Genomic DNA, 14,101 nt, shown 5'->3' with positions numbered 1-14,101 from the left:
TGTTTCCGATTAAATATATTGAGGCAGTTTGAAAGCAATCATAAAATGAATAAATCAGATAATGTAAGATAAATAGCACAACAATACATTGGGGGGAAATGCCTCTGCCATTCATATAGAGAAGATCTGCATGAAAAGGTGAGCCTTATGTTCCCCAGCTCCCAAAAACAACCAATCTTTTCTGCTTTCCTTTCTGCCGATGGAAAAATAGCAAGCAAAGTCAGGTCATCAGATATTTGAAGATTGAAGGGGATTATCCCTGTTGGCTCAGATGTACATGGCATTCATAACATTATGAAATCATGCATTTATTTGTTTAATAAATGTACACTACCCCCGTATGAATGAAAATGGAATTTACTTTGCTAGTCTGTACTTTTTTTTATCATCAGGCCCCTCTTCCCTGCCCCTTCCTCCCCCTCTAATCACAACCTTGTCTAGGTCCTTAGTCGGCTCCCTTAGAATAGAGGAACTGAGAACCTGTGTGATTTACCGTAAGTAGCTGGGAATTTGTATTTACAGAACCAAGTTGCAAAGAATCCAAGTGGCTTGATTTGAATAATTTTGAATTACTGACCATTATGCACATTATAAATTGTAGGGGTTAAGGTACAAAAGAATCTGTACTTCTTTTAAGATAAATCCATTAATAGGAAGACTATTAAATTAATTGCACAAACTGAAAGATGGAATAGATGATACAACGCTGGTATTACAGGTAGTCCTAGTCATTCATGTAGCAACTGTTCAAAGTCAGAAAGGGACAACTTGTTGCGGCCGGCTCGCCCATTGAGTTGCTGCAGCCGACTTGCCCTGACCAGCACAACATAGGAGAACTCAACGTAGCTAGTTCACCACAGGACAATTCCAATAAGGGATAACTCAATGCAAAATAACTGTACTGTTATCCGTCACTGTTTCTTCGACATTATTTTAATTTTTGTCATTCACATCTCATTTTGTCCCTCCATTAGCATCCTTTCTTTGATGATTCTATTCCACCATTTCTTCAATATTATCGAATATTAAAGAAAGGATGCTAAAGGAAGGACAAAATGAAATGTGAGTGACAAGAATTAAAATAATGTCGAAGAAACAGTGGCGGATAACATTACAGTTATCCTGCATTGAATTATCCCGCATTTAATTGTCCCACAGCAAATTGTCCCATGTTGAGTTGGCCAGGGCGAGTTGGCCTAGATCTGTTCAAAGTTACAATAGCACCGAAAAAAGTGACTTACAATTGGTACTCACACTTCCGATCTTGGCAGCCTCCCCATGGTCATGTGATCAAAAGTTGGGTGCTTGGCAACCAGCATGTATTTATAACAGTGGCAGCATCCTGTGGTCAGGTGATCACTATTTGCAACCTATCCAGTCAGTTTCGGACAAGCAAAGTCAATTGGGGAAGCCAGATTCACATAAGACTGCATGATTCACTGCAGTGACTCACTTACAACTATGGCAAAAAGGGTCATAAAATTGAGTACAACTCACTTAACTGCCCTGCTTAGCAAGGAAAGTTCTGGTTCCAATTGTCGAGGACTTTCTGTAGATGAGAAGCATGTTCCTGATTATTTTAAAAAGTAAGTGACAGGATTTTTTTCCTGGAAAAGATATATTATTTTCCACTTATTTTTCTGTAATTGAATTCTCTATCAAGGGTAAGACTTGAATGCTGAAAACTAGGGATCTAAATGCCATTTAATCCTGTTGTTCGGAGTATGGATCCTTATTAAAATATCCTTCACTGAGCAACTGAATTCCACTGAGCTTATTCATTCATTCTTTCCCATTTGCCAAAATCCTCCCTAGTTAGGAAGCAATGTATTAGGAAGGTGTGTGTGTCTGTGAGAGAAAATAAGTTACTTTCATCTGTTAAATTCCCTCCCCATCCTGTGATATCTATGCATACAAGACATATACCCCTCGGGCACTCAGAAATTTAAAAGTGCATCCATCAGGTTGCAAAATTTACCTGCTTCTATTTTGTTTTAAATGTTACCAATCCAGTTCTGGGATTTGGCCAGTCAAGAGGTTTTTTTTAAAATGGAGAATGGTAGCTTAATTAAATAATTGTAATACAGATGAAAATAAATGACCTGACCGTCTGCTGAGAATAATTTTATCTTCTGATTTACAGAGGTTATTACTTCCACTGTAAAATAAGTAAAAATGTACATGCAATTTGTCATTGTTCCAAATAATATTATAACTTCATCTTGACAAATTGTTTGGTGGCATACAGGAAAGCTGATTTCTTTTCAAATCCCCCAAACAGTAAAAGGAGAAGCTTTGTTGACTGTGGAAGACTAAAAAAAAATTAGATCCGTAATTTGAGCTTGCTGAAGTGAAAGAAACGTAAGGAGAAAAGGAATGAATCCTTTATTTGGTGCTCTTTCACAAACTATTTCTAAACATTAAATTACACCAAAAGGGCAAATCCATATTTCCGAATGTACAAAAATTTTCAGTTGCTTAATATTTTGCAAAAAGGCAAAGCAATTACATTTCAACACTAAAGCCAACTTCTTCTCAAGATAAGGAACAATCAGGCACTTTAGGGACTGAGTAAATGTCCATCTACAATGGGAAAACTATACCAATAAAGAAAATTTATTTGCATGCTTCTTTTGATTTATTTTTCCAAACCTTCCATCTGGGAGAAACTGCTTCACGTGCCCCCTGAAAAGCAGCTGCAACATACTATCCTTCCATGTTTCATCCCATCTCAACTCACACTTGCACTACAGAATGCAAATAAATTACAAGCTTTTTAGAGGAGCATATATTTTATATTTGTTTATTTATATCCAGCCTTTACAATTTTTATAAATAGGTCAAGGTGGCAAACACACATAATATTCCTTCCTTCTCCTATTTGGCCCATAACAACCATCCTGTAAGGTGAGTTGGGCTGAGAAGGAATGAATGCCTCAAAGTCATTCAGTTGACTTTCGTGGCCAGGAAAGGACTAGAACTCACAGTTTTCTGGTTTCTAGGCCAGCACCTTAACCTAAAATATTTGATATTTTATTTATCTATCCTCCCTCCCTCGCTCGCTCCCTTTCCCTCCCCCCACTCTCGGTAATGCCCACCTCACTCTCGGATAATGGATTTATATAGTGCACACACACACACATATAGATTGGATTCCACATATATAGTGGAATGATAAATATTATCATAAATATTATCATAAATACATGATAAATATTAGTGGAGCTAAATTACTGTAGATAGATAAATTTACCAATAAATAAATTGGTAAATAAATTGACCAATACTGCAATCAAGAATAAGAAAAATACACCAGAAGCAGAACATTATCTAGTGAGACAATTGGTTTCTTGGATGATAAGGACATATAAAAAGTTTTGAAAAGATTAGAGGGAAGGTTAAAAAAAAAATCTGAGAGGATATTTGGCAAATAGAGGTGTGCAGATGTTTTAATGTCAAAATGTTCCAGTCCTGTTTGCTCTGATCTCACCAGACGCCGCCTGACATCAAAATGGCTATTCCAAATTCTCTAGAAGTGGTCTGACCTTAAAATGGGATGCTGTGACTGCCAAGTAGAGGTTAGAATGGCCTGTTTCAAGGTTGGACCGTTTCCAATAAGCTTCTACGGTTGGAACAGTCTATCTGACTTTGGAACAAATTGCTTACAGATTAGAACACTTTGACCCTGAAATACTCTGCTTACAAAGGTGATGCAAATAATCCGACCAACTATAGCTCTCCATTAGCCTTTTAAGTATAATTAGTAAGTTATCTGTATGATATCTATCAGGGGTGGGTTCTAAATTTTTTTACTACCGGTTCTGTGGGCGTGGCTTATTTTGTGGGTGTGGCTTAGAGGTCATGTGACTAGGTGGGCATGGTCAGAGTCATTTCTGGAAGGTCCTTGCATTTACGACCAGTCCTCGCACTTACGACCTGACTCATTTGTTTGCTTTTAACATTGATCAGCTGTAGGACGGCCCTTTGAAGCCCCGCGGCAAGAGTTTAAACAGTTTTTTTCTCTCTAGCCATCAGCTGGGACTCAGGAGGCAGCAATAGATTGGGGGTGGGACCAAATAAAAGGTAAGAATAACGTGGGGGGCTGGGAGGGCGGAGGGGAGAACCGGTTCGGTGATGTCATATCGTCACCGCTACCGGCTCGGCCGAACCGGACCGAACTGGGAGAAACCCACCACTGGTATCTATGGATAAAATTGAATACCTGGGCTATTGAGAACAGTATTGATCATGAACAAGCAGGATTCCAGGGGGTTACATCAACAATCACTCCTGATCTTAACAATTACTGAAATATGCACAGCTATGTTCTAAATTACATGATGAGCTTGTTGATTTTTGAGGAGCATTTGACCTGATTTGAAGAAATAGGTTAGGGATAATTTTAAGTAACTCCTTGAGAGTAAGGCACCTCCCATTTCTTATATGTTATATGAGAAAATGGGTTTACAAAGGATGTGCAGTCACCAGGAGACCTTTCTAGCTAAATTAAAATTGTTTTGAGGTGTATGTGTGAAGCAAGATTGTATATTGGCTCCACATATTTTTTTAATAGATACTCTACATAAATTTAATGTTGTTTAAGCTATCACTTCAAAGCGAAATGGGCAGCAAACGAATTTGATAAATTAATAAATAACTAGTAAAAACTCTGGATATTCATGCCCCTAAATTAGCAGAAAGAAAAATTCCAAGCTTTTTCATTTGTGGCTGATGCAATAATACTTTCATAAACAATTTAGCATGAGAAAGAAATAAAAACTTTGGCAGCCTCCATTTTTTCTCCAGTGCCTTTCTCCCGGCTTGGAACTGAACCAAATGGATATTTCTCCCAACACTAGATAACTAAGGATAACTTTCATTTATTAAAAACTTGAAAGGGCGGTCCGCACAATTTTACCTGTTGCTGAAGGATGGAACCCTAATGGTTTAAAAAGTTGCAAAATTCTGCTCTAAAGCCATACAAAAGCATAACTGCCTTATGGAAAAGATAGCACATAAGACCAGTGGTAGGTTTCAAAATTTTTTACTACCAGTTCTGTGGGTGTGACTTGGTGGGCGTGGCTTGGTGGATGTGGCAGGGGAAGGATACTGTAAAATCGACATTCACTCCCCAATCCAGGGGAAGGTTATTGCAAAATCCCCATTTCCTCCCAATCAGCTGAGACTTGGGAGGCAGAGAATAGATGGGGGCGGGGCCAGTCAGAATTTTTACTACTGATTCTCCAAACTACTCAAAATTTCCACTACTGGTTCTCCAGAACTGGTCAGAACCTGCTGAAACCCACCTCTGCATAAGATTTAGCAAAGCAAAATTCCCTATTTTATCCCACTTTAATATTGTATGCCATTAAAAAATTTACTTCCATTTCTTTTTACTTACTATCCTATGCATCCTGCAATGTTTTACAATGTAGCAAATAAAGCAGATAAGTTATATAGGTAACAGATTTGGTAGGTTTAATAAACTAGGTTAATTAAATTTTATAGTTTATAAAGCTTTTATAGGCTTTATAGTTTATAATTCATTATGCTATCTTAGAATTACCCGTTTTATATGTGCAAGGATATTTTGACTTTTTTTTCTTTTGCAGTAGTCACGGACTTTAATAAAATTTGTTCTGTTCTGAAAAGTTTTGCAGGTAAGGATAAAGATTCACTCAAGTTGAGCTTGACTTTGGGTGTCTGTATGGTCACAGGAGTGCGGTTTTCTTGGCAATTGAACAGAAGTGGTTCTTTAGAGCTCCTTTTCCAGGCTAGCATATTGCTCTAATATTCCTCATAAGGCTCACATCTAATACTAGCCAGGCCTAGACTCTGCTTAGCTTCTGAGCTGAAACACAAACAGCTGGGGTTTTCTACTACTTCAAATGCATGTGGTACAAGATACTCCTCAACTTGCAATGTTACAATAGCACTGAAAAAAGTGACTTGCAATCAAGTCCTTGCATTTAACATCCATTGCAGCATCCCCATGGTCACATGATCAAAATTCGAGCATTTGGCAACCAGCATGTATTTACAGCATCACAGGGTCATGCAATTCAGTGATTGGTTGCTACCGGTTTGCCCCAGATCAAGCGAACCGGTAGCGGCAGCAGGAGGCTCCGCCCACACATCTCTGCGCATGTGCAGAAGTGTCACGCGCATGCATGACCGCACACATGTCCCTGAGCAAAACGGTAGCGACGGGATTTGAAACCCACTACTGATGGAACTGTTGTTTGAGACCTTCCCAGCTGGCTTCTGGCAAGCAAAGTCAATGGGGGAAGCTGGATTGTTTTAATAACCACATGATTCACTTATTAATTGCAGTGATTCACTTAACAATTGTAACATAAAATTGGGCATGACTGACAACTGTTTTCCTTAGCAATGGAAATTCTGAGCCCAATTGTGATGGTAAGTCAAGAACTATCTGTATTATACGAATGTTTTAAATAAATAAGTGAATACTTGAACTGATATTTTCAGGGAAGGATCTGAAGAACAAAGGCTAACAGTGTTAACAAGACATAAAGGTTGAAGGTGGTGCAGTATATACCTTTCTATTAAACCTTCCTGCTGAAAGTAATCTTTTGTTGCCTGCAATCATAATATAGTAGGTGGAGGAATTTTCCCCCTTCTTTTTTATTTTCCTCCCTCTTAGCAGCATCCAGCTGTTCTGTATCATCCAAAGAAGACACATCTGATTCGATTGTGCTCCTATCAAACAATTATGAAGCTAAATGTTGAATCCCTCTCCATTAGTCAATGCTATAATATTACAAGACTGACATACATTTTTCTTGGTAGCATAGAAGAGACAATTGCTCAAGGAATTGTTACAAAAGGGGTTGTGGTAAAACATTGCTGGATGAGTTGGGTTGGGAAAAGTATAAAAGCCTTGTGAATGACTACTGTATATTACTGACTATATGACTACTGTATATAGTGTCAAGATAAAAGTGCTTGTGTTGATTGACTCCGGGAAAAGCACCTGGGAGTTATGACTGTTACTTTGATGAAAACATCAGCCCATGATGTGAAAAACACTGCACCGATTCTATGTTTGGAATCACCCAGAAAAGAAAATCACATAGTAAACATTGTAATATTTTTTTTATACAGCTTCATAGTCCCATCATATTTGGAAAGCTGCATTTGAGTCACAAAACCTGAAAAGCAACATTATGGAACTGGATAAAATAATCCCTCAAAAGGCAACCAGCATGATTCAGGATCTGGAGTATCCATTCCGTAAGAAAAGCTTATCTAGTGCTTTTTATCTTAGAAAAGCAGTGAACAAGTGTGCTAGAACAGGGGTTCCCAACCCCCAGGTTGCAGCCCACTATCGGCCGTGGCCTATTCAGAATTGGGCCATATGACTGGCTGGCCAGAATGTGCACAACTCAATTTGTGTGAGCGGCAGGCTGGTGGGCACTTGCACTCGTGTGCACTGGCCTACTGCTCGCGCAAGCCAAGCTGTGCATGTGTGCACTAGCCTGCCAGGTACACAAATCAACCAGCGTGCATGTGCATCAGCCCGCCATTCACACAAGGGCTGTGTGCTCGTACACATGCACACCAGCCCACCGCTCACACAGCCCAGTTCCCCTCTCCCCTCTCCCCTCCCCCGCCCCCCAGCCAACCCACAAAGATTGGGGACTGCTGTTCTAGAATTCTGAATCATATGATGAAGTTAAATGGGAAATTCAAGATAAATAAAAGGAAGTATCTCCTTAGATTGTCTGACCAAAGTAGTGGTGCATTGGAGGGTATAACAAGTAAGACCTTGAGGGCAGGGGAAACCCCTCCTTCAGAGTCATCCTTTTCATTGAATGGAATGAGTTATGCTTGTAAAAGCACATACACATACAGGGATTGATTTTGTCAGCTTCGGCCAGTAAAAGAGGACACCATTGTTGGTGGGTCAATTGGGCCACCTACAAGTGAAGCTCTGCTTCTGGGGCCTGACATCTTTCCCTTTGGAAAAGTAAAAGATGGTGAACCACAGAATGCAAATGGCTGTGGCAGGTGCTATTCAAGGTGTCTTGGGTCAGATTAAGACCACTGACTGACAGATTCCTATTCCTGTCATAGTGCACGGTTCAGATACGTTATTTTCCTTGATGGGATATAATGATAGGTGTGAAATTGGATAGCTTTAAAAGGAATCACACAGATTATTGAAGGATCAAGTCAGATGTCAAAGTTGCATCCAGTAATAATACCAATTGTCCTTTCAATATCAATTTTATTGGTTGATTTAAGTAAGCAAGTAACTCTGGACGGTGAACAAACTTAAAATAGTCCTTGACTTACAAATGGTCACTTAGTGAGCACTTGTGACAGACCCCCCTCCTCAAAAGGTACTTACAAACACCCCCCCCCATGATCACCCCCCATGATATTTTGGGTACTTGGCAACCAGCCCACATTTATACCTTTTGCAGCATCCTGAGGCTCCATGACTGTAATTTTTTGCCAAAAATCATTGTTTACTCCCAGTTTTCAGCAAAAATACTTCATAGTGAACCATGGATTTGTTTAACGCCTGTAGCGGTTACTCGATGACTATGGCATTTGCTTAATGACCGCTCCAAAAAAAAAAGGTCATAAAAATGAGTCCACTGACATGATGATTTTATCACTATCGTTACTTACAATCAGGCAGGCTCCATTATGCTCATAAATTGTAAATTGAGGACTACCTGTAAAACTAAATTTCCACCATACATACAAAAATTAAAATAGCACAATTGCTGAACGGGGTTTGTTTCCTACATCTTTCCTGCAAATATCTGGCTGGCCCTTTTGAGAAGAGAGTAATTCACCAGGACTTTTCTTACATTCTGAATGTTTTCAGTTTCAGAGCATTTATGAGCTGGGGAACTCTGCATGGTTACTGACTTTGTTGATGTACTACCAGCTGGGAAACAGGGACTGATCACAATGCTTTGATTTTCTGTTTATGGTATTAAATCCTTGGGATTTCTATTCATACAGTCCCCCCTTCTTGGCGTCTGCCTAGTTCACAAATTAGATGCTTTATCCTATGTACTGTCTTGTAGCACCAACATTCTCCAGTGTTTGTTCCTTTTGTTTGTCTAAAGGTTATGCACATATAGATGAGTTTATGAAATAGCCTATCTTTTTAGCCTTGCTAGCTACGTGGAAGACTGCTCCCCCCGCCCCCGAATCTCATGGGAATTAAGTCTTTGAGGGATTCAGCATTGGCAAATGCTTCATAGTTTAGCACTTACAGAGACCAAAGGGAGTTCTCTGACTTAAGAGGAATGTTTCTAACTCAATTATCTCAATGGATCTCTCTGCCTTTAAAAAGCATGAAATTATGGCTGAAGCCACTTAGTTTCTGCTCCCAGAATGCATTGGTGGCCCCGCATGGAGCTGTACTGTATTGTTTTAGCAGTGAGAGCCATGTACTTGTTTCCAGCAACAAGACCGCTGTTATTTAGTGGCTTCAATAACCTTGGGCAATGTTATTCTGGTTGCCAGGGAAACATTTCCTTTGTTGGAGCCCATGAACTATTGGGTGTAATTTATGGATTTATTTACGTTCTGGTCCTGACAAGAAGGTTATAGTTGGGAAGAAAACAGGACTTGCGGCCTGCGAAAGAGGAGCTGTTCCTGCAATGCTAAAAATTAAAACTCCTAAGACAGGCCTCTGTGCCTTGAGATTTATTTCCTTTCAGTCCTGGTGGTCAGCCCCTTTTGCAACTTTTGAAAAATTCAAGCTCCAGAGTCTTAATTCTTTAAGGTCAACACCTAAACTCTTTTAGGTCCAAACAACAAGCAAAATCATAGATACGTTTTCCTTAATTGACAGGCCATATGTTGACTGATTTGATGTTTCTCGAAAAAAATATTTTTATGTTCTGCTTTATTTCCTTTTTTGTCAAAGAGCAGAAAGAAGTGGCAGGACGTGATGAGACACACGGGAATACTTAGAACTGGCGTAGAGCGGCTGGGTGGGTGGTGGGGAACGAATCACTTGTAAATGTCCTGCTCTGCCTTTCCCCCCCTCCTGAAATTCAAACCAGCCTCCAGAAGCGTGACCAAGGCTGTGGGTGATAAAATTGGCCTGGGTTGGTATAATTTGCCACAGACGTCTGGTCTTGGGTTAGTCTTTGGCATATTGTACATCCTAATCTCTCTTCTGCCCCTCAAACGTTCAGAATTCTGTTTTGCAAATCAAAGCTTTTTTTTAATGCAATATTTATGATGCACAAAATTCGGATCCATATGTTAAAGAACATGTTCAGAAACAATTTCTTTTTTCCGGAAAATATCGATTTAAAATGATTAGGGGTTTTGTGTATGTGTGAGGGAAGAAAGTGATGGAAAACCACCAGAGGTTTACCCTATAAATAGTAGGCTCTCAATTTTGAGTCTGTAGCTGGAAAAATAGCTTAGAGTTTCCTTAACCGTCATGATTTCATTTCCCAAGTCACCCTTAATATCCTTCCATCTGCTCTGCAAGAAGGCCAATTTTGTAAAATGAGCCCTGTCCTTGGGATTGTGGAGTGGTCAAAGTAGTTGGCCATGCCTGATGATACTGTCTATTTTATATGGATCTAAACAGCGGAACAATTGTTGTGCCCTCTACCATTCTGCCATAGCAAACTTTCCAGATTACCCAGATGGATTTCTGTTCGTTCTTTCTCTTGGAGATCAGGCAGTTTGCTGCTACAGTCACAGTGTCTTTCAGCCTCAGCAATTTTAAGAGGTGTGGCCTTCAGCTCTTGCTGGCTAGGGAATTCTGGGAGTTGACATCCACGTCTCTTAAAGTTGTTGAGTTTAAGGGCAACTCGGGTGGCAAAATTTGATACTTGGCACTTAATAGCAATAGCAAGCATTAATTAACCAAACTGAACATCAATTTTTGGGGGCTTGTAGGCTGTTTTAATAAAGAATTCATTTATAAGAGGGATATGAATGAAAGAATTGTGGTCTTGTACCCTTGATAAAGATTCTGGGTTGAGGCAGAACGGTTGCCCAATCAAAGTTTTGTCTGGAAGCATCTTTTTATTTGTTTGCTTGTTTGAGGGGAACTAGCCATTTTATTCTTCTAGACAATTTCTAGGTAGTCATTTCTTGATGCATTCTGCATGATATGCATAGAGTTTTTTAAAAAATAAAAAAAAATGTAGCTTCTTCATAGCATAAAGGCTGGAAAAGGCTGTTGTTGCCTTTTGGAGCCTGTATTTGTTGGGCTTTTTGTGCTACCTATCCTGACTGTGTTTGGAAGTCAGACTTTCATAACAATATTATAGCTCTTCTGTGTTCTTTCCTATGAAGGAAACTGAATGTCAACATCTGCCTTAAGTATTTTACCTTTTTGGCAAAGGGTTAGGATTACAGAGACAGTGAAGGATCAAAGTTGGTGCTAAAGTTAGCAGGCCCAGTGTGGGACAGGGTTGCTTATTTGGTTTTTCTTTTCTTTGGCCTCCTTGTATTGATCATAGACTCAGGGCTGAAAAGGACCTTGGAGGTCTTCTAGCCCAACCCTCTGCCCAAGCTAGGAATCCTTATACCATCCCGGAAAAATGGTTGGCCAATCTTTTCTTGAAAACATCCAGCAACGGAGGACCCGTAACTCCAAGAGGCAAGCAGTTCCATTGATTAATTGTTTGCACTGCCAGAAAATTTCTCCTTATTTCCATGTTGGATCTCCCTCTGATGAGCTTCCACCCATTGCTTCCTGTCCTGCCCTAGATGCTATGGGGAATAGACTGAGGCTCTCTTCCTTGTGACAGCCTTTCAAGTATTGGAAGACTTCTATCACACTCCCCTTAAGCCTTCCCTTCGTGAGGCTAAGGATGCCTAGTTCCCTTAGCCATTCATCATACGATTTAGTTTCCAGTCCCCTTATCATCTTTGTCTGCACTCATTCTAGGGCCTGAGCAGCAAGAACATGGTATGTGACTGAAAAGACGAAAAGCAAAGGGGGATGTGGAAGAAAAATGAGGAAAAAAACTAACACCTGCAGTGCTAGGGTTAAAAGGAGGGACGGGGAAAATCCGTGTGGGCCATAAAATGCTATTAGGACTGGAGAGGCCCCTTCCTTTTCCATTCCCTTAAATGCTGCTAGTTGCAATTAGTCCTATTAGCACTAATGGATTTGAGCACAGGGTCCTCTTCTGCACACCCACTGGAGAACATGGAGAACTTGTTGTTCCTTTTTATCTCAGCAAAATAAGACCAGGATATGTCAGAGCAACAAATTAAAGATCCTTCTGGGAGGTTCCTGACTGAAGGATGATAAATAGCAGCTGGATCAAACCTGGGAGTGAAATGGAAAAATCTGACCTAACAAGGTGCTGACTCCACATTTGAGGGAAGGCACTTGGATCGTGACATATGGAAAATAAGGCATGGCATATTGTGGTAGCCATAATTTTTGACTCTCATTTTTAGATTCCACTATTCTTTCTTACCTTGGATTCCAGAAATACTTTTTTATATATTTTGGAAATATTGTATCTCAGTGTTACAAGGCTTGCTCTGTATATAAGGTATATAAGTCAAAGTCCTTAGTGTCTAGATGGATGCAAGGGGGAAAAGGCTTGGTTTCTACCAGTCAGTACCATGTTTTCCCGAAAATAAGACCCTGTCTTATATTTTTTTGAACCCTGAAATAAGCGCTTGGCCTTATTGCTATGCGCTCAAAAGCCCGATTGGGCTTATTATCAGCAAAAGCCCGATTGGGCTTATTATCAGGAGATGTCTTATTTTGGAGGAAACAGGGTATATATTTGCAGTGTATCTTACAATCAAGTCTTGTGCACAGATTTTTCCCCCTATCTTTTTATTCATTTTTATAGCATTCAAGGTCACAAACATATCTAATATTCCTTCCTTCCTCCTATTTTCTCCACCCTAACAAATCTGTGAGATGGGTTGGGCTGGGCTAAGAGAGAATGACTGCCCCAAATTTACCCAGCTGGTTTTCATGCCTTAAATGGAACTATAGGTAGTCCTCAATGTACAACCACAAATTTCTGTTGCTAAGCAAGAGAGTTGGTAAATAACTTGCACCCCATTTTACAACCTTTTTTGCCACAGTTTTTTTGCCACTGTTGCTAAATGAATCACTGAATTGTTATGTGAATCATGTGGCTTTAAGGAAATCTGGCTTCCCCCATTGACTTTGCTTGTTGGAAACCAGCTGGGAAGGTTACAAATGGTGATCCCATGACCCCTGGCCAGTGCAACTGTCATAAATACATGCCAACTGCCAAGTGGTTGAATTTTTATCATCTGACCATGGGGATGCTGTAAGTGTGAAAACTGGTCATAAGTCACTTTTTTTCAGTGTTGTTGTAACTTTGAATGGTCACTAAACAAATGATTGTAAGTTGAGATCTACTTGTAGAACTGACCATCTTGAAGTTTGTAGCCTAATGTCTTCACCACTAGACATCTGCTATTACAGGGATCTCCAACCTTGGCAACTTTAAGACTTGTGGACTTAAAGGAGTTAAGTTGAAGCTGAAGCCCACAAGTCTTAAAGTTGCCAAGGTTGGAGACCCCTGTGCTATTAGACACACACACACACACACACACACACACACACACACACCACACACGTTACAAGACAACATAGCAAGTTGTGAGGGGCAAAATACTTCAGGAAACCAGGTTTATTTCCTCCTTGCATTGAAACATCCATTTCTGTAAGAACATTTACAACAGGGTTGAAATCCAGCAGGTTCTGACAGGTTCTGGAAAACTGGTAGCGGAAATTTTGAGTAGTTCAGAGAAGCGGCAAATGCCACCTTTGGCTGGCCCCAGAGTGGGGTGGGAATGGAGATTTTGCAATATCCTTCCCCCAGGAGTGGTGCAATATCCTTCCCCCAGGAGTGGGGTGGGAATGGAGATTTTGCAATATCTTTCCCCCAGGAGAGGGGTGGGAATGGAGATTTTGCAATATCCTTCCCTCAGGAGTGGGGTGGGAATGGATTTCCCCTGCCACGCCCACCAAGCCACTCCCTCAGAACCGGTAGTAAAAAAATTTGAATTTCACCACTGTTTTACAGGTTGTCCTTGACTTACAACCAGACACTCAGTTAACAACTGT

General features: G+C 40.2%; 1 protein-coding gene across 1 annotated transcript in view; it reads left to right on the top strand.

The window, feature by feature from the left end:
* The first annotated feature begins 7,190 nt into the window (after window positions 1-7,190).
* Window positions 7,191-14,101, top strand: part of DGKA (diacylglycerol kinase alpha) — a 44,322-nt gene continuing 37,411 nt past the window's right edge. The window contains exon 1 of the mRNA XM_070934765.1: window positions 7,191-7,257. Coding sequence (XP_070790866.1) covers window positions 7,191-7,257 — 67 coding nt within the window. The remainder of the gene's footprint in view (window positions 7,258-14,101) is intronic.

The sequence above is a fragment of the Pituophis catenifer genome, unplaced genomic scaffold (assembly GCF_029215685.1).
Source record: "Pituophis catenifer annectens isolate HBS135680 unplaced genomic scaffold, rPitCat1.0.hap2 SCAF_2, whole genome shotgun sequence".
Lineage (NCBI taxonomy): Eukaryota > Metazoa > Chordata > Lepidosauria > Squamata > Colubridae > Pituophis > Pituophis catenifer.
This window is presented reverse-complemented; position numbering and strand designations above follow the sequence as displayed.